This window comes from Malaclemys terrapin, chromosome 1, assembly GCF_027887155.1.
Source record: "Malaclemys terrapin pileata isolate rMalTer1 chromosome 1, rMalTer1.hap1, whole genome shotgun sequence".
In the NCBI taxonomy this organism is placed as follows: domain Eukaryota; kingdom Metazoa; phylum Chordata; order Testudines; family Emydidae; genus Malaclemys; species Malaclemys terrapin.
Window position 1 is genome coordinate 89,548,226 of NC_071505.1, and position 18,847 is coordinate 89,567,072.

General features: G+C 45.3%; 2 protein-coding genes across 2 annotated transcripts in view; one reads left to right on the forward strand and one right to left on the reverse strand.

Moving 5' to 3' along the window:
• LOC128838209 (heat shock 70 kDa protein 12A-like) overlaps nucleotides 1–18,847 on the reverse strand; it is a 73,262-nt gene that overhangs the window by 34,246 nt on the left and 20,169 nt on the right. The window lies entirely within an intron of this gene.
• LOC128838238 (uncharacterized) lies at nucleotides 7,155–16,866 on the forward strand. Its single transcript, XM_054030269.1, has 8 exons — nucleotides 7,155–7,443; nucleotides 8,917–9,021; nucleotides 9,482–9,544; nucleotides 10,808–10,888; nucleotides 12,167–12,362; nucleotides 14,199–14,309; nucleotides 15,389–15,478; nucleotides 16,546–16,866. Exons 1-8 carry the CDS (start codon nucleotides 7,343–7,345, stop codon nucleotides 16,798–16,800), a joined length of 1,002 nt encoding a protein of 333 aa, XP_053886244.1. The 5' UTR covers nucleotides 7,155–7,342; the 3' UTR covers nucleotides 16,801–16,866.

Consider the following 18,847-nt stretch of genomic DNA (forward strand, 5'->3'; position numbering starts at 1 on the left):
GAGCTGCCGCCGAAGACAGCAGCGGGACTTCAGCGGCAGCTCCTTCGAATCGGGCCCTGTGGTGCTTAAAGCCGGGCCTGGCTGCAGCTCCCCCGCTTTGCCCCAGGCCCCCTGAATCCTCTGGTGGCCCTGTCTTGGAATCATTGTGGATAGTTCTCTGAAAACATCCACTCCATGTACAGCAGCAGTCACAAAAGCTAACAGAATGCTGGGAATCATTAAGAAAGGGATAGATAACAAGACAGACTATTTCATATTGCCTCTATACAAATCCATGGTATGCCTACATCTTGAATGCTGTGTGCAGATGTCACCCCATCTCAAAAAAGATATATTGGAATTGGAAAAGGTTCAGAAAAGGGCAACAAAAATGGGGGAGCGGACTGTCGGTCGCTGTGAGGGCGGCAGTCAGGCAGCCTTCAGTGACATGCCTGTGGGAGGTCCGCCGGTCCTGCGGCTTCAGCGGCAATTCGGCAGCAGGCACGCCAAAGGTGCGGGACTGGCAGATCACCCACAGAAATGCCGCCGAATCCGCGTGACCAGCGGACCGCCTGCAGGCATGCTGCCAAAGGCCACCTGACTGCCATGCTTGGGGCAGCAAAAAACATAGAGACGCCCCTGCCAACTCTCATGATTTTGTCACAAGTCTCATGATAATTATTGCTTTCCTTAAAGCCCCAGCTCCTGGAGTCAAGTGGATATGTGATGATTTCAGCCTTCATTCTTAAAGAAAACTGAAGTTTCTAGCCCTCGTTGCTGTGGAGAAAGCTTCAAAATGTGACCCCTTTCCACCCTAAAAGCCTCAAAAAGTAGAAGGCAAATAAAAAGAACACCATATCTATTATATTTACATAATCTCATTATTTTAAAGCCAATCTCATGATTTTTGGTGAGCCTGCTTCATGATTTTTGAGCATTTGAGTTTGGCAATACTATGAAAGTGACTTGAAAGTGTCAGTTTCACTCCTGTTTGTCAGTTTCTAGTCTATTATTTGTAGTGGGGTAATACCCCTAGAGCCCCAGGAAAGTGCAGTATAAACTCATGAGGCCTTGCCCTAGTAGAATGTTTCCAAAAGTTAAATGATCTATTCCAAATTTGGTGAACTGCAAAAAAGTGATAGAAAGTAATCTAGATTTTTCTACAATTATTTCAATTGTTGCATTCAAGAGTTAGTAACAAAGTAAGAATATACATTACAATTTTAAACCTAACCAGTGCCCCTTAAGTGACTTGACAGTCAATCACTGTTAGTATTACAGCTGAGTGGGTCTAATATTTTTTTATTTTTCTTTCTTTATATAGGAACTAGATACAATGCTCCTGTCAGCTAATTTCTAAGTTATTTGCAAAAAAAATAAAATAAAATAAAAATAGAGTTTTCAGGTGCCAAAGTAGCCCCTGGAATTGCTGTTAAAGTTGCCCCCACACACACACATACACCCCTACCAAAATCTGAAAAGGCGCCCCTCAAGTTGGATGCGGAGATTTTATTCAACCAAGTACAGTAGGCTATCTGCAAAGGCCAGATCTGGACCAAAGTTCAGGTTTCTGGGTTTTGGTTTGTTCCCATCTGTTTTTTATTCAACTTGGTTTGTCCTATCTCTAGTCAGGAAGCAGCAAGCAGGATTGATTCATGTTGTTCCAGATCGCAGAAGGCCACCAGCAAGAGTCAGTGCTTTGCTCAGAAGTGAGTATTGTGTATTTTTGTTGCTATTCTGTGAATTGCCTCTTCACCCTCCTCCCATGTGTCTAGTACAGGATTTCTCAAACTTCACTGCACCACGACCCCCTTCTGACAACAAAAATTACTACAGGACCCCAGGATGGGGGCCTGAGCCCGCCCAAGCCCCGCCACCTTGGGGGGGGGGAGGGGGAGGAGACGCAAAGTCAAAGCCCCCCCCCACCCCAGGCTGGGGAGCAAAAGCCAAAGCCCAAGGACTTCAGCCCCAGGCAGGGGGCCTGTAACCTGAGCCCTGCCGCCCAGGCCTGAAGCTCTTGGGCTTGGGCTTTGGCTCTGGTCCCCAGAAAGTCTAAGCCAGCCCTGAGGACCCCATTAAAATTGGGTCACAACCCACTTTGGGGTCCTGACCCACAGTTTGAGAATCACCGGTCTAGTACATCTTGTTTGGAGTCTACAAACACAACCTTTTGAACGAAATCCATGAAGGTGCATGAAGACAGCAGCCCATACTTTAGTACTCAGGGAAAGGGGATTGTCAGGAGAGAGGAACAAGCAGTGTTGCTTGTCCATCAAAAGATGTGCTGAACCTGCTCCTAACAAAGTCAATGGGAGTTTTGAAGTTGACATCAGTGGGTGCTGGATCAGACCATAGTTTGTAACACACATTACCTTTCTCTTACATATCCGGGCTAGCGAATCCCTGCGGTATCTAAATCAGGGGTCTCAAACTCAATTTATCTTAGGGCCAGTGCCAGTCCCCAAATCCTCTCAGCGGGCCAATAATGTCACTGAAGATGGTGTTCAGAAAAGAAAACGTTTATATTCTATTTTTTTATTTCGAATTTCTTAGAAATAATAAAACTGTCATACAACTTTATACAATTCTTCGCCTGCCAGAGAGTTTTTAGTGTTTGCCAGACACCTGGCAATGCTTCAGTTCTGTCAGTTTGTTGATGTTTGGCCTCAGTGACTGAGCAGTTGAAACCTTCAGGATTGCAGCAAGGTGTGCATCAGATAGCTGCGTTCGGAATTTTGACTTGTTTATATTCATTGTGGAAAAAAGCGACACTGCCTCCATGGCTGACTCTGCCCGGCAACTAATGATGCTGCCTCCATGGCTGACTCTGCCAGGCGACTAGTGATGGTATGTCTGTCCCTCTCCCCCAGCCAATTGGAGCTGCGGCCTGCAGTGGAGAGGTTTTTGGGCTGCAGATGGCCCATGGCCAGGACTTCGAGACCCCTGATCTAAATGAATCCTATCTTGTGCCTTGTGAGACAAATAATCATGTCATGACGTTACATCATTGTACGACAACATTGCATCCTCTTACCACAATTCAACAACATCACGTGAGGTGGCAGCAGCATCACAGCATTGCAAGGCCATAAATACAGCTGGGACAATAACTGTCCTGTGAGCTGGGCTTGCAGAATAGATGGGTGAGAAGTTGGGATTGTCTAATAACTTGATTCTGGAATGGGTGGCTAACCCTAGTCTTGCCTTGTGCATCATTGGCTGGTTGGTGATATTTATTTTGTCCATGAATCTGTTTCAGGGAGCCTTCCAGAATGGTCAGCACAGAAGAGTTTCATCAGAAGGAGGAAGAATGTGACAAGCTGATGGAACAGAAAAGTCTTGGAGCAAAAGTAGGGGATTTGTAAATATTTCCTCCAGAGCTTATCTTTCTACAAAGAGCCTGATCCTTCTCCCAACGCTATAATCCCTCTTTGCTACTTTGGCAGCTGAAGTATCCCTTCCCCAGATTCTCAGCCTCCATGAGGCATCTGTCAGGGGTGGTGAGTTATATGGGCCCATGGTGCCCGGGCTCCAGCAATATTCAGGGCCCAGGGGCCTGGGTCCACCAATGTTTGGGGCCAGGTCTCTCCCCTGGCCCCGCCTGCTGCCCCCATGTGCCTCCCCCAGTCTTGAGTGTCCCTGACACAAGCCGGTGGCTGCCCCCTGCAGCTCCTTGCTGTGCTCCACTCTGCCGGCTCCCGGCATCAACTGCCGCTGCAGGGCCCTAGTGCCCCCCATAGTATAAGGGCCCTACCATCAATCAAACCCTAACCCCGCCCCTTGACCCCTTAAGCCCTGTCCCGTGACCCCTTAAGCCCTCCCACCTATCACTGGAAGTCCTGCCCCATGGGGTATTACTTCTGAGGTCAAGGCGGCCACATGACCAGAAGCAAGGTGTCTCATGTGACCCCTCTAATAACTCCTCCCACTGCCCTCTACCAATCAGGATAGGTTTCGTCCCAATAGGACCGCCCCAAGAGGAGATTTGACCAATCAGGGTGACTTCCAGGGTGGGGGTGATCCATCCGGAAGTGGGTCGTGTGACCCCTCTAAGAACTCCTCCCACCACCCTCTACCAATCAGGATGGGTTTTGTCCCAAAAGGACTTCCCTGCCTCCCAGACAACCCGCCAACCTTAAGTAACCAGCAACCACACACTGCACCATAGTAACTCTAACTCAGGAGCCAATCCATGCAACAAATCTCGATGCCAACTCTGCCCACATATTTACACCAGCAACACCATCACAGGAACTAACCAGATCAGCCACAATATCACTGGTTCATTCACCTGCACGTTCACCAATGTAATATACGCCATTATGTGCCAGCAATGCCCCTCTGCTATGTACATCGGCCAAACTGGACAATCCCTACATAAAAGGATAAATGGACACAAGTCATATATTAGGAATCGCAAGATACAAAAACCTGTAGGAGAACACTTCAACCTCCCTGGCCACACAATAGCAGATATTAAGGTAGCCATCCTGCAGCAAAAAAACTTCAGGACCAGACTCCAAAGAGAAACTGCTGAACTTCAGTTCATTTGCAAATTTGACACCATCAGCTCAGGATTAAACAAAGGGTGTGAATGGCTAGCCAACTACAGAAACAGTTTCTCCTCCCTTGGTTTTCACACCTCAACTGCTAGAAGAGGGCCTCATCCTCCCTGATTGAACTAACCTCGTTATCTCCACACTGATATATACCTGCCTCTGGAGATTTCCATTACTTGCATCTGAAGAAGTGAGGTTCTTACCCACGAAAGCTTATGCTCCCAGTACTTCTGTTAGTCTCAAAGGTGCCACAGGACCCTCTGTTGCTTTTTATGAATTCCTGGATCACTATATTAGTCTTACCATGGAGTCACAGCCAGTCCCCTTAGACTCTCTAGCCTATCTTGCCACCCAGATAAACTGGACTTTGTGATAATGGTCACTATGCTAAATATCACATCACATTAGGTTACTCCCAATCCCAAAAATCAGTTGCTTACCCTAGACCAATTGCTACTCTAGATGTTACCAAAAACAATGCTGGCAGCCAATTCTCTAGTAATCTAGCTAAAGATTTATCAGCTAAGAAAAATAAATGAGAAGTTAAAGCAGGTAAAAAACATTAATAAGTGAGTCAAATTTTGTAAGTCAAAAGTGACAGCAGAGCTGTAGCAATCTGCTAGTTTTCCAAAAGTCCCTCATGGTCAGTACTGGATTTACAATGGCTCCAGTGGCACTGTGGCACCAGGCCCACACTTGGAAGGGGCCCACAAAGGGTTAATCCAGTCCTGGCCACACCCCAGCAATGTGAAGATTTAGCAATTTACCAGTGATGGCTAAAACACTCAGCAGCCCTGTCATGGAGTTCCCAGGCGATGCTCTGGAACTGCTCCCTACACAGCCGGTCAGGACTTTGGTGAAGTCTCCTCTCTGTGAGCAGACTGTCTTCAGGGCAAGAAGCTCACACGGCTTCCACCTTCCTGGGTCTGCCCTTGGAGCATTCAGCATTCTCTGCCTCTCTGTGCACTTCCCCCATCGAGTTCGCCCAGGCGGGGTCCTGGGGAAGCCAGAGGGTCCTGCACCCCAACTTCGCATCCAGATGTGACTCTTAGCCAGCCAGTAAAATAGAGGTTTATTAGATGACAGGAACACTGTCTAAAACAGAGCTTGTAGGTACAGAGAACAGGACCCCTCAGCCAGGTCCATATTGGGGGGCAGTGAGCCAGACACCCACGTCTGCACTCACTCCATGTCCCCAGCCAGCTCCAAACGGAAACTCTCCAGCCCCTCCTCTCTGGCCTTTGTCTCTTTCCCGGGCCAGGAGGTCACCTGCTCTCTTTGTTCTCCAACACCTTTAGTTGGCATCTTTGCAGAGGAGGGGCCCAGGCCATTAGTTGCCAGGAGACAGAGTGCCTGATCCCCCCCATCTAGATACCTAAGAAATGCATAGGGGAAACTGAGGCACCCCTACAGTTTCAGAGGAAACATTAAGAACAGTCCCACTTCGTCACAAGCCCGGCTCAGGGTTACCCAGAAAATCAAAAAAACAAACAGTATTAAACACTAATGTTTTTACTTCATTAGACTCTATAAGTGTCACGGCTGGCAAAGCCTGTAAGGTTCCAATTCAGCTCACATTGATGGCAGTGTGAAGATTTGCACTGACTTAAATGGGAGTTGGATCAGGTCCTAAATCAATTATCCCCAAAATAGGCCCATAACTGTTGATGGCTGAGATTAGGACAGATTCTGAGCCCAGATCAGGATTTATTTTGGATTTAATGTTTCTCCAACCTCCTGCTGCCAGATCACCAGAACCTCTTGGCTGCCCACTTCTCTAGCATTACAACTAGACTCTGTGTAGTCCACTACTTATCTAGCCCCTGTTGCCATAGTATCTGAGTGTCTCCTGAGTATTTTAAACTAGAAATAGCAATAAAAAAACCTTTCTCTTCCTTCCTGGATGTAGGAGAAAAAGCTCGATCAGCCTCTAGGCCTTGTGTTTGTTGGCTTGCTTCTGTTGGTGGGTGAGACTGAGGAGGGGCGTTGTACGTAGAGCTGAGCGAATTTTCACAGGCAACTTTTTGGGGGCAATAAACACAAAAAAAATTGGCAACAGCCAAACATTTGCAAATACATGTCAATTTTGCCACGTTTTTCATTTTGAATTTTTTAAGTCAAGCTGAAAATTGCCAAATGGACTGTTTCAATATTTTTCTGACCAAAGATTTTTGATAGTTTAGTTGGAAACAACTTTGTTTCAAATTTTCATTAAATTTTATTTTTAAATGTAACAGCTCAAATCAAAATAAAACATTTCTTTTTTATGGAAACAAAACATTTCAATCAAGCCAAAATGAGACTTACTTTTTGCTGATTTATTTTTGAATTTTCAATTTGCTGAAAATGTTCAAGATTTACATTTTCATTTTGAACTGGAACTTTTTTTTTAATTGTGAAATTGCCCACAAGCCAAAAATCCCATTTTTCACCCAGTTCTACTGTGAAGACACCTATTTACTTCTATAGAAATTGAATCGTGTCCAAACGCAAGCTCCCACTGCCAGAGCAGCAAATCTCTTGGCCTTCTACTCTGGTTTTGCAAAGAGATTGTCTGTCCACTTCTCTGGATACCATCAACACATTTAAACACCTCCCACATATTTAAAACTATAAATAGCAACAATAGTCTCTTTTTCAGCCTGCAGGAGAGCTGCATTAAATTGCTTATAGGTCAGGGGAGTGTGAGTGGGCGAAGGGGAACACTGTACAAATAGACTATCATAAGAAAGCGAAGTCAAAGAAATTAGTTTAGCATTCAGCGTGGAAAGTTTGGAAGAGACATTTGCTATTTTAATAGAAGCATGGAGCAAAGCGCTTTATCTAACCCAGGCACAGCTCAGCCAGAGGTTTCACAGTGCAAGGAGTTGGATCACAGAACAGAGGCTTCAGAAGAGACCAACAGGTATGCTGGGCAATTGGAACTCAGTGGGTAATCACAGCATGTTTAATAAGAGCTCTAAGTTTCTGTTTTAAAATGGCTGTGAAGCTCTCATGCAGTGTTCTTCCTGTTGTCAGTGTTTGCAGTCAGAGACTGCATCATTATTATTTTTAACCCTAGCATTTGCAAATTTCAATCCAGGATGAAGACCACAGATATTTGCAACCAAAAATGACAAAATTCTGCACGTCCCCTCCCCTCCCCCTGAATGAAATCTTAAAGTGCTTTGATTTTGTACCAGTTAGAAAATTGCCATTTTTGTTTAAAGTAGTTTCACACCAAAATGATTGTTCCTGCACATACTGCAAGGGGAGAACAGGGTTTGCTTTTTCACTGATCACTGCTGAACTTGACCTTTTCTGCTCATTTGAGTTCACCCGCAGTCACGCACACATGCATCCTGAATCATCCCATGCTCAGCTGCAAAAGCTTGACCAGTATGTGTTTGTGCAGTAAGTCTTAACTATTGATTGAGCAGAGCTGTAGAGTTCAGCTCCAAAGCTGGACTTTCCTTACATTTGGGGGTACTTGGATCTGGAGTTTTGGGTCCGATCATTGTACAGATGGAGCAAGTTCAAGCTGCACAGTTTGGATCCTGTTTCAGTTTTAAAAGAGAGGTTTTCAACAGCAATGACACCCAGTGAAGAGCCAGAGAACTGCTCCTTCCGTTAATATTAGACAGTAGTTCATGAACCAGCCCTAGAAGAGAATTACAGACGTGCAGTTACCAATGGCCCCGGGCTCCCTCATCCTTTATCTGACACTGGGGTTCTGTGGCAGGGGGTCAGATCCTTACTCGGTCATTAACTGAATTGCAGGAATATCCTGAACCTACAAAACTGAGCTGGAAATCTCTCCAGAACAGTATTTGGCATTTCTGGTCCTAGGAAGAACTGGGAAACACAGAAGCATCCATGAAACTGAAAAATGTCTTTAGAATGCTACAACCTATTTCCGTCTTTCTCTTTTCTTGACGCTCTCTAAAATAGATGTGTCTTAAAAAATTGAAGACTGGTTTAAGCAAAATAGCTGGCTAGATTTTTTCCCCCAACCTCTGAAATGGTTTTAGATTCAGTTTAAGTTTTCTGTGGTGAGTTCTTATTTTATCTTGCCCAGTTCATCCTGCCCTAGAAATAATTGCCATCTGGCTGTTTTAGGGTTTTATACTGTCTCCCATCACGGTAGTACTAAGCGCCTTCTACATAAAATCAGTAGCAATAGTGAAGTCTTGAGTGGATTTCACGGAGACACTGGCACGTCACGCTTTTTGGGGTAAAACATCTGCTCGGGGCAGGGTTTTTTGTTTTGATATTTTTAGATTTTATTAATTTCCTCTTTTTTCTGTGAGGGTTCGGGTTTACTGGGTAGAAGGTGGTGTCGGTGGTGTCACTGTTATGTTGGAAAGACTTCTAATGAGTTATCGGTCATCTTCAATAGCTCTGTGCCATCCAGAGGTGAAAGTGAAGCTCCACAGGATGAACTCACAGATTTGGATGGAACCAAGATGGAACAGCGGGTGAAATATGTGGAAGACAAACTCAGGTAAGTTTAGTGATCTGAAATTATATTCCATTTTAGACCCCTACCCTTGAGGCCAAACAAGTGTTCATGTTCCTAATGGATCTCTGAGGTTCACACCGTTCTTGTAATTTGCCCTCCTTGCCTTTTATTGAGATGCTGGCCCCTTCTTTGGCTAGAGAGACAATGTGCGGTCCTCCTTGTCTCCAGAGGCTCCGTGCTGTGCCTGGGCACTATTGCTTGGCGCTGACTCCTAGAGAGAGGGTGGCTAAGATCATCACAGGTCTCCCACATGGCAGGGCAGGGCCATGGCCACCCAGCTGAGCAGATATGTTTTTAGCCATATGAGTCTTGTCTGTTTCGTTTTTTTGCTGAAGGGCTGACTAAGAATTTTGGGAGGGGCTTCAGCTTTTGCAGATGTTATTACTTTTATGGATATTTTATTAACTCTAATCCCCTTGCATCATTCTTTGCCTGACGGAAGGGAAATGAATGCTCGATTTGAAGGCGCAGAGAAACGACTAGAGGTTTTGCAAGAACGGCTCAGGTAAGGGGGGAGGGTCAGGCCTCAATGACAGTGAAAAATATTGTGATTCTTTCTCAAGTATCTACCATATCAAAGAAGTCTTGTACATTTCCAACTGGGCTTTCTTCTCGCTTGTGGGTGTTGATACTAAAATATCAACATGCCTAGTGATTGGACTAGCTCCATTTCTCCGGCTTGGATCGCTCTCCATGGTCAGGTCCCAAGGCTGCCACCAATTTCAGTTTGTCTTGCAATGCAAATCTGACAGTGTGATGTAACCCCACAGTTTTATTATGCTGTGTGATTTTCATCTTGAAATCATGTCATGTTGTGAAACAATATGATGAATTTTAGCTCCATCCCAAATAGTTTTCTGAATAGGTAATACCCCCTTGTGCATCAGCGGGACACAGGATAAACCCACCCTTCCTGATATAGAAAGGGCGGGTGGTAAACTTATACTTGGCAAGACTGTGAGTGCAGCTGCCATGATAGCATACTCTGATCCTAGAGGAAAGGGAGACTCTTGCATTACTTAGCAGTGACCTCTTAACAGCTATTTAAGGGGTGGCATTGACAAGCTCCTAAAGGAAGGGTGGCAGCTGGGATTATGGTGAGTGTGGAAAGGGGTGAACTGTGGGGGAGAGAAGAGAGGCAGTACCCTAGAGATGCAATTCACAAGCATAAAATGCCAAAATGAATCCTCCGAAAAGACCAAGAATAGTGATGAGCAAATCCAGCAAAGGTTGGTTCCAATAAACACACACAAGTAAGGATCTTCTTTAGCCTTATCTGAATCCCATATAACTGGGCTGGAAATTGGATAAGAACAGGCTTTAGTGTGAGATTTCCTGCAACTTCTGGGCTTGGTGAGGATGGCATTACAATGACAGCAGCCTCTCTCCATGGTATTTTGGAGCTTCCAATCCCAGCTACAAAAAGGAAATACAGAGGCAGCCAGGATAAGGAAAATAGCTAATCAATCTTTTTCAAAGCTGAAAGGTTTTTCTTAGAATTTTGTCAACTCAAGACTTGGTTGATGTAGGACAAAGGTTCAGGTTGTTAACAGAAAGTGATCCATGATACAGAGATTGGAACTAGATCCAAATTTCCCCCCAAATTCAGACCAAGTTGGATTCAGAGACTTTGTTCAACCAAGTACAGTAGGCTAGCTGCAAAGGCCAGATCTGGATCTGGATCTGAACTTCTCCAAAGTTCAGTTTTCTGGGTTTTGGTTTATTCCCATCTGCATTTTTTATTCAATGTTGTTTGTCCCATCTCTAGTCAGGAAGCAGCAAGTGAGACTGATTGCTGTGGTTCCAGATCGCAGGAGGCCACCAACAATAGTCAGTGCTTCGCTCAGAAGTGAGTAGTGTGTATTTTTGTTACTATTCTGTGAATTGCCTCTTCATCTAGAACCACTCACCCTCCTCCCATCCGACTAGTACATTTGTCACCTGTGAACTTGTTGGGACTCTACAAACACAACCTTGTGAACAAACTTCATGAAGGTGCATGAAGACAGCAGCACACATGTCTGTGCTCAGGGAAAAGGTGATTTTTGCGAGTTAGGATCAAGCAATGTTGTTTGTCCATCAAAAGATGTTTATTACCCAAGGTTTTGACACATTGGACTGAACCAGCTCTTATCAAAGTCAATGGGAATTTTGATATTGACTTCAGTGGCTGCTGGATCAGACCATCGTTTGTAACACACATTACCTTCCTCCTAAGTATAAATATCTGGGCTAGCGAATCCCTGCAGTATCTAAATGAATCCCATCAAGTGCCTTGTGTATTCAACCTGTGAAACAAGAAATCCACAATGTAATAAGACCCATTTGGCGGCAGCAACATCACATCATTGCAAGGCCATAAATACATCTGGGACAATAACTGTACTGTGAGCTGGGCTTGCAGAATAGATGGGTGAGAAGCTGGGACTGTCTTATAACTTCTGGAATGGGAGTGTCCTATGCATCATTGGCTGGTTGGTGATATTTATTTTGTCCATGAAACTGTTTCATGGAGCTTTTCAGAATTATCAGCGCAGAAAAGTTTCATCAGAAGGAGGAAGAATGTGAAACGCTGAAGAAAGGAAAAAGAGGCTTAGAGCAAAAGTAGGGGATTTGTAAATATTGCCTCCAGAGCTTATCCTTCTACAAAGAGCCTGATCCTTCTCCCAATGCTGTAACCCCTCTATGCCACCTTGGCAGCCCAAGTGTCCCCTCCCCAAATTCTCAGCCTCCATGAGGTATGTGTACTACTGGCTACAGTGAGATGGGCGACTATGGCAGCTCCGTGTCTGTCCCAGTACCCAAGTGCTGATGAAAGAGGCAAGCTCTCAAGACAAAATCCAAGTGCTGTTTAGATCATGCTAGCTGCCACTTGTGGAATATCACTGTGAGAGTGATACTTTTCCAGACAGAATCTGGCACACCCGGATGCTCCCTGGTCAGGCAGATATCAGTTTAGGGTTGGGAAGTACAGAGTGGAGGCTGTGTCTTATGAATTATATGGCAATTCATAAAGTATTTCCAGATTATTATTAGTTATCCTTTATGAATATCCCTTTATTCTTGATGTTTCTCCTTTGTATCTGGCTCTTCCATTTTAAAATTAACTTTTTAACTCCGCTTTTAGCCCTGGATTGGCGCCTGTCTTGGCCAATGCAATGAGAAGCCATAAATTCTCTGAGAACCTGAATGACCCTTGTCAAGAAGCAGATGTGCTGGAAATGTACAACAAGCTCAGGACACATGAATGGGAGAAAGCCAAATGTGCTGCAAGTGGCTCTGCCTTCCCAATGACATATGAAAAAGGTAGCACCATAATTAAGGTTTGTTCCTATTCATATCCTAGAACTCAAATGTATAAAGTCTTGAAAAAATAATAGCACTATACAAGCCAGTCTAATGACCTGGCGTTTAGTACTTGCATGATCAAGCAGGAAACTAGACGTGTTCTAAGCACCTCTTGATGCCAACTGACAGAGGGCATAGGGTATGGGGATCCCCTAGGTTCATCAAAAGAATGCCATGTATAGTCTCTAATGAAAGCTTGTGTCACACATGACATCATAATCATTGTAAAAGGCATGTATAGAATTAAGTGTATCTGCTGAAAATTAGGCTCTGTAGGACTGGTGGTTGAAGGCAGGTCACTGAAATGTAGCACACCATGAGACAAACTGTCCAGACAGGAGGAGAGAGATACTTATCTCTCTGGTGGGCCATTGTGTGCCTTACAATAAAATTCTATTCCCATACTGAGTCAAATGTTCATTAAGAGTTTCCAGAAACTTCAGAAGGAAATTAACTGTAAGAGATAAACAGCCGAGGGAGCCCTGTTTTCAGGTGAAGTTCAAAGGTCTGGCCTGGTATATCTGGGGGGATGCTCTGGCATCCTTCAGTCTGTGAAGACAAGTTTCCAGCTGGATTGATCTTATGAAAGGGGGATCTCAGCCATCCTGGTTGAAAATACTGGGGAAAAGACTGGGAGTAAGCTCTCCTGTAAGAGACAGGGGAATACTTTGTGAGTTTAGTTTAGCTGTAACAAGCATGTTATGGTTTATATGTAACTATTTGTTTCCAGTATTGTTACTTACTATCATTTGAATCTCTGTGTTTTGATTAAAAAAAAACGTATTCTTGTTTCACTATCCATGTATCTAAGGCCTGGTCTACACTACGGGTTTAGGTCGACTTTAGCAGCGTTAAACCGAATTAAGCCTGGACAGTGCTGTGTGTTAAGCGGAGTGGTGATCCTGAGTTGACTCTAGTAAGCTGGTGTGTCCTGGGAGCAGAGAATCTGAGCGTTCTAAGAGTGTTAAATGAATTAGAGGCTGGATGCTCCAGGGGGATGCGCGGAGGACTCAGGAGTTGCTGGGTGCCTCTTGCTAACCTGTACAGAGAAGCGAGGCCTGCGGAAGCCTGGAAAGCAGGGCTTGTGTTGCCAAAGTCTGGGCGAGTCGGGGAGCTGGCACACAGCAGGTAGAGAAAAGACTTCCTCATGCTAAGGACAGGTGGTAGCGAGGTGCCTCACAACCCTGGGTAACCCTGGGAAGTGTCACAAAAGGGTCAGCTACTACGTTGTTAACTCTTAGTTTCCAGCCCAGCATGGCCTATGGAATGCCATGGAGATCAACCTAATGGTGCTGCACAGTCCTGGCATTCAGAAGAGCAGGTTCAATTCCTTGTTGCCATTTCTCACTCCAACTAGGCATCATCTGAGAGTGTTGCAGCATTTTGTCTGGTTTCCTTCTGATTCCTTGTGCTGTGCCACATAGGAGATCTAGTTTTGATTTCTAATTATTGCTTCAAGACTGAGTGTATTGGGGAAAAAATCACCACTGTACATTAAGAGGACAGCACAGGTGCATAGAAATGGAGTGACTGCTGTCAGAAATGTCTGCACCAATTGTGCAGTGGGAGGTACCCACACTGGCACTCACTTAATTGATTAACCTCTAGCTATTACAGAGGTAACTTCAATCCCTGACAGCCACCTGAAGCATTTTTGCACATGGATTCAAGGTGCATTTCTACTGATTGAGGGATGTTACGGTCAAATGACCTTTCTACTGAAGATGAGATTTAAGTCTTGTACGTACTGCACCATGACTCTTTATCCTCATCAATATTTACAGTGCTCTGTTGTTATCTTTGCACCGCAGGCTGTGTTTTCCATATGTGAAGAAGAGCTGTCACAAAGACTGGAGCGAATTTTTGAACTCCTTGAGATTCCAGTTTCGAAGAAACCCACAAGCCTCTTTGACAACAAACAGGTATTTAACATCATAGCGCAGTAGGACTTGGGTAGCAGCGGGAAGCTGGGTAACCTGCTTAGATCTGCCACCTCTCTACAGCCTTATTCACACAAGGGAAATATCTCAAATGTCCCACAGTTGCTAACCCTGGTTCAGCACCAACTGTGTGAGTGATGCTGGAAGCAGGGCCGGCTTTTGGTTTTTTGCTGCCCCAAGCAAAAAAATTTTTGGCTGCCCCCCACCCAGGCCCTGGCTCTCTCCCCCCCACCAGTGCCCTCCCCCACTCGCACCCCCTGCCGCCCCAGACCCCGCACGGCAGCGCCCTGCCCTCTATGGCCCCGCTGCTGCTTCTGGCTGCCCTGCTGCAGTCCCTGGGCAGCTTGGGCCACTTTGCCCAGCCCTGGCTGCGGCGCTGGGGGGTGGCCACCCTGTGGCACCTGCAGGCGGTGCCGTGCGCCCCGCGGGCGGCCCCCAGCCCGAGTGTCCCCCACTCGAAGCCTGCCTGGCCCAGCCACAAGGTGCAGGCGCTGCTCCCCGACACGAACCACAGTGGCCTCAGCGCATGGCACGCTGCTGCTGCCAGGGCTGGCTCCAGGCTTTTGCCGCTGGAAGCAACAACAACAACAAACAACAACAACAGCAAAAGATGGCCAGAATGCCGCCCTTGAAAATGTGCCGTCCCAAGCACGTGCTTGGTTTGCTGGTGCCTAGAGCCGGCCCTGGCTGGAAGCCCTAACATAGACAGGTGCTACAATGGAAATAACCTGAGCTAAATTGTGAGCTGTGCAGGACAGGCAGAGTAGAGGGGAAAACTGTGATTCCTTTATATTTGTAATTGGTGTGACAGGAGAGTGGCTGAGTCATATGTAGTGTGGTAGGTCACATGACTGAGATACACTAATCCTGTCATGGACTGCCCGGAATGCACTTACAAGAGTTAGAAACCTCCTTCCAACCCCATGTCCCAGTCTGGGCATTTGCCCAAACCCTGGGAGATGGAAGTTTCCAAATCACTGTTGGGCCAATAACCAGGAATTGGATTATTCCCATTTCATATCAGCTAAGTCAGGCTGTTTTGTTCTTTGTTTGGTTTGTAGCTGCCCCCTGGGCTGGCAAGAGAGATAAAGAATCACCTTAAAAATCTCTATTTTAACTATGGAGAAGACTTTTTCCAAGCCAAGAGTAGGGTGAGTAAATACCAAGCCTGCGAAAGGGGTTCCATTTCCAAACATGTCTGTGAAACTCATGGTATTAAAAGATACACCACTGAGTTCTGTGCTTTATCGTCCACTTCTATCATGGGGGTGGGATTCGCCAAACCCCAAGAATTTTCCTGTCCAGCCCCTCCCTTTTACTCCTCTTTCCGCCCCCCTTAAAGGGCAGGTCTACACATAAAACACTGCAGCGGTGCAACTGTAGTGCTTCAGTGAAGATGCTACTACGCCGACAGAAGAAATCCACCTCTACGAGAGGCAGTAGCTATGTTGATGGGAGAAGCCCTCCTGTTGACCTAGTGCTGACTACCAGGGGGGGTAGGTTGGTATAACTACGTTGCCCAGGGATGTGGATTTTTCACACCCCCTCAGGGATGTAGTTAAAATGCCAAAGTAAGTTTGTAGTGTAGCTGCACATGGTAGTAACGCCTCTGGCTGAGGTGCTCTAGATGCTCCTCCCTTCACACCCTATTGATGCCACACCTTCCATCGGCCAGAAGAGGCTATAGAGAATGTGCATCTGGCTTCTATGCTGGGCCATGAGAGCTGGGCATACATTACGTTGTGCTATGTGAAACTGGGACAACAGTAAGTGGGTGGAACCCTGATTTCAATACCTATATTCCAGTTCTATAAAACCAGACTCTGTCCGGTTTCTTGTGGTAAATGTCTATCAGGGCTATCAGGGCTGCAATGGAGCTGTGTGGTCAGCCTGCAGTTTGGACATTTCAAAAATCTCTGGTTTCTCTGGTCTCCTGAAAGGCTTTGTTTGGATATGTGGGAGAAAAGGCACCCAGGAATTTTGTCAGGCCTCTGGCACACTTAGTCCCATAACCTAGAACTTCTCCTGATGGGGAGATCAGAACTAAATAAAAGATCCCTGGATGTGTTCTGGCTTATGAATTCCATTACTGATGTTAGTTACTCCATATTTATAAGCTGCAAACTGAGTCAAAGGATGGTGGTAGAATCTGCTTAACAATTAGCATAACAACATTGCAAAACCCCTACGATACTCACTGTCCTCACTTTATTTTCAGCCTTCACTTTCTCCTGATCTACAGAAGTTTCAGCCGCTTGTACATTTCACAGCAGAGTGCTACAAAATTTACTGTTTGTTGCTTCTTCAGAACCCGCCCATTAAAGCTGTGTGGCCCACAGAGGAAAGAATCCCAATCTCTTGCATACAGCATGTGGACAATAAAAACGTGGAGGATGGGATGCCATTAAACTTTCTGTGGCCCGTGCTGGCATGTGGGAGACTAGTATATAAGAAAGCTGTAATCTATGATTAAATGGAATGGCTGTTTGGAATTCAATTATACCTCTGTGTTATAAAACAATAAAAAAAAAATAATGAAACAGCAGCCTTCCAGTTTGTGTCTTTTTTTATTCAGGAAATGCCCAGGTTTTAGCTCTTGTAGCATATACTCTGGAAGGGGATGTGACACAGAGACCACTGGTGCCTGCCGGCGAAAGGTTCACTGCTTCATAGCAGCAAATCCTAACAGGCTTGACAAGCTTGCACACAGCTTTCATAGTAGTTATTCATAAACAATGCCATGAGAGGTCTCAAATTAAAACCAGGGTCGCACTGGTCATTAATAGGGTTGTGAAATGTATGTACAGATATTATATGAGGGGTTATGTGCCTGTACTGGAAATATGTTTAGATTCGGTATCAAGGTATGAGTCACCAACCAAAGAGAGAAGCAACTTTTCTTCCAGACAGGAGATAATGTGTCTCTCTCTGCCAAAATGTAAATTAAGATTGTAAGCTAACACAATGGAATCCCCATCTACACAGGAAGTCAACAGAGCCATGTGAAGTCAATAGAGAAGAGCACACTGGAAAAAACAAGTGATGGGGGAGTGATACTGCCCCTGACTAGAGACAATGAACTTAGGGTGGTATAGGGAGAAGACAAAAAGATACCCTTTTATCCTGCACCTAGGAAGTAAATGAAGAGTGGTTTACATTTGTGAAAACAGGATCTCAACCAACCTTGGCTGAAACACTGCAGAAAAGGCTTTGGGTAAAATAAACTTCTTTAGAAAGGGGTTTGGCTTGTGAAGTTAAGTTGAGTCTCTAGAAAGCATGTATTAATTTTCTTGTATATGTAACCATTCTGTTTCCATTAGCCTTACTCACTAATCATTTCAATTCTTGAATCTCTGTTCTTTGTTAACATGCTTAGTCTTGTTTTTACTATAAATATATCTAAGTGCTGTGGTGTTAAGCAAAACAGTAATCCTGAGATAAATCATTCAAGTTGGTATGTGCACTGTCCTTTTGAGGACAGCAGCCCTGGTATTTCTGTGAGTGTTCAGTGGATAAGGTGCTGCACACTGCAGGGGAATGCCTCAAAAGGGCTTGGGAACTGGGGTGCACCGATTGCTAACCTTCAAGATTTGGGTGGCTAAAAGGCTATTGGTATTAAGGAGCTGACACCCAGCAAAGCACAAGCAAGTTTCCCTCTCACTGGAAGCGGGGGATGGGGGAATAACATGGTGATTCACAGTCCTAGGCTTTTGCAACAGATCAGCCCCTTCAGTTACACAAACGCTACACACAGTAGGAGGCCTGGTTCTTTTATTTGGTAGCATCATCTGCATAGAAGACATTGGATTGCTTGTTTCTGGTTAAGACCACTGGGACTAAAATGTTGCATTCCTGCCCTTCCATCAATAACTACAAATGAATGGCCCTGATCCAGCAATCCTTTCTCAGGCAAAACTTGTATTGACCTCAGTAGTAGTTTCGCCCAACTATGTACAGCAGGACTGGGCCCCAGATCATTTAAGCACTGGACTTACAATGAAGGGTAATGATAAAGGGCCTGAAAAAATCATCTATCTGCTCCAATCAGACAATTAAGTCAGAGAGTCCTCTTTCCCTCCCCCCGCCCCCCCCCCCAATGCTCTCCCTCCTATGCAGGCTTCTCAGCATGTGCTAATAAGCTTGGAGATCTGGCTTGGGAAGACAGTCTATGAAATCCAATGCAAGGGATTAGATTAAAGTGACCAGTCTCACTTGTTTGTCTTGTTACTGAAGGACTGGCAAACGATCGGATTCCCTCTTAATATTCCTCAGTGGGTGCTCAGCTTCTCTGCACGCTCTCCGGGGGAAATTCTTCAACATCCACTTCCAGGAACTGAAATACACCATCCAGCTCCTTGTCAAAATGCTTGCCAGTAGACATGCAGCTTACAGAAGATACAATCCAGATCTGAATGGGCAAGGAAACAGTGGGATGGGAAAGACCCAAGATTTAAATCTGGATGGAGATAGGCATGGACAAACTGACCTGCAAACTGCTATAACAAACACCATGTCTACTG

Excerpts from the sequence above, each read along its gene's own strand:
- LOC128838238 (XM_054030269.1), top strand. The coding sequence starts at position 7,343 with ATGGAGCAAAGCGCTTTATCTAACCCAGGCACAGCTCAGCCAGAGGTT. Across the intron at positions 10,889-12,166 it reads AGTCAGTGCTTCGCTCAGAA|CCCTGGATTGGCGCCTGTCT; the intron begins GTGAGTAGTGTG and ends CTCCGCTTTTAG. Across the intron at positions 12,363-14,198 it reads AAGGTAGCACCATAATTAAG|GCTGTGTTTTCCATATGTGA; the intron begins GTTTGTTCCTAT and ends TTTGCACCGCAG.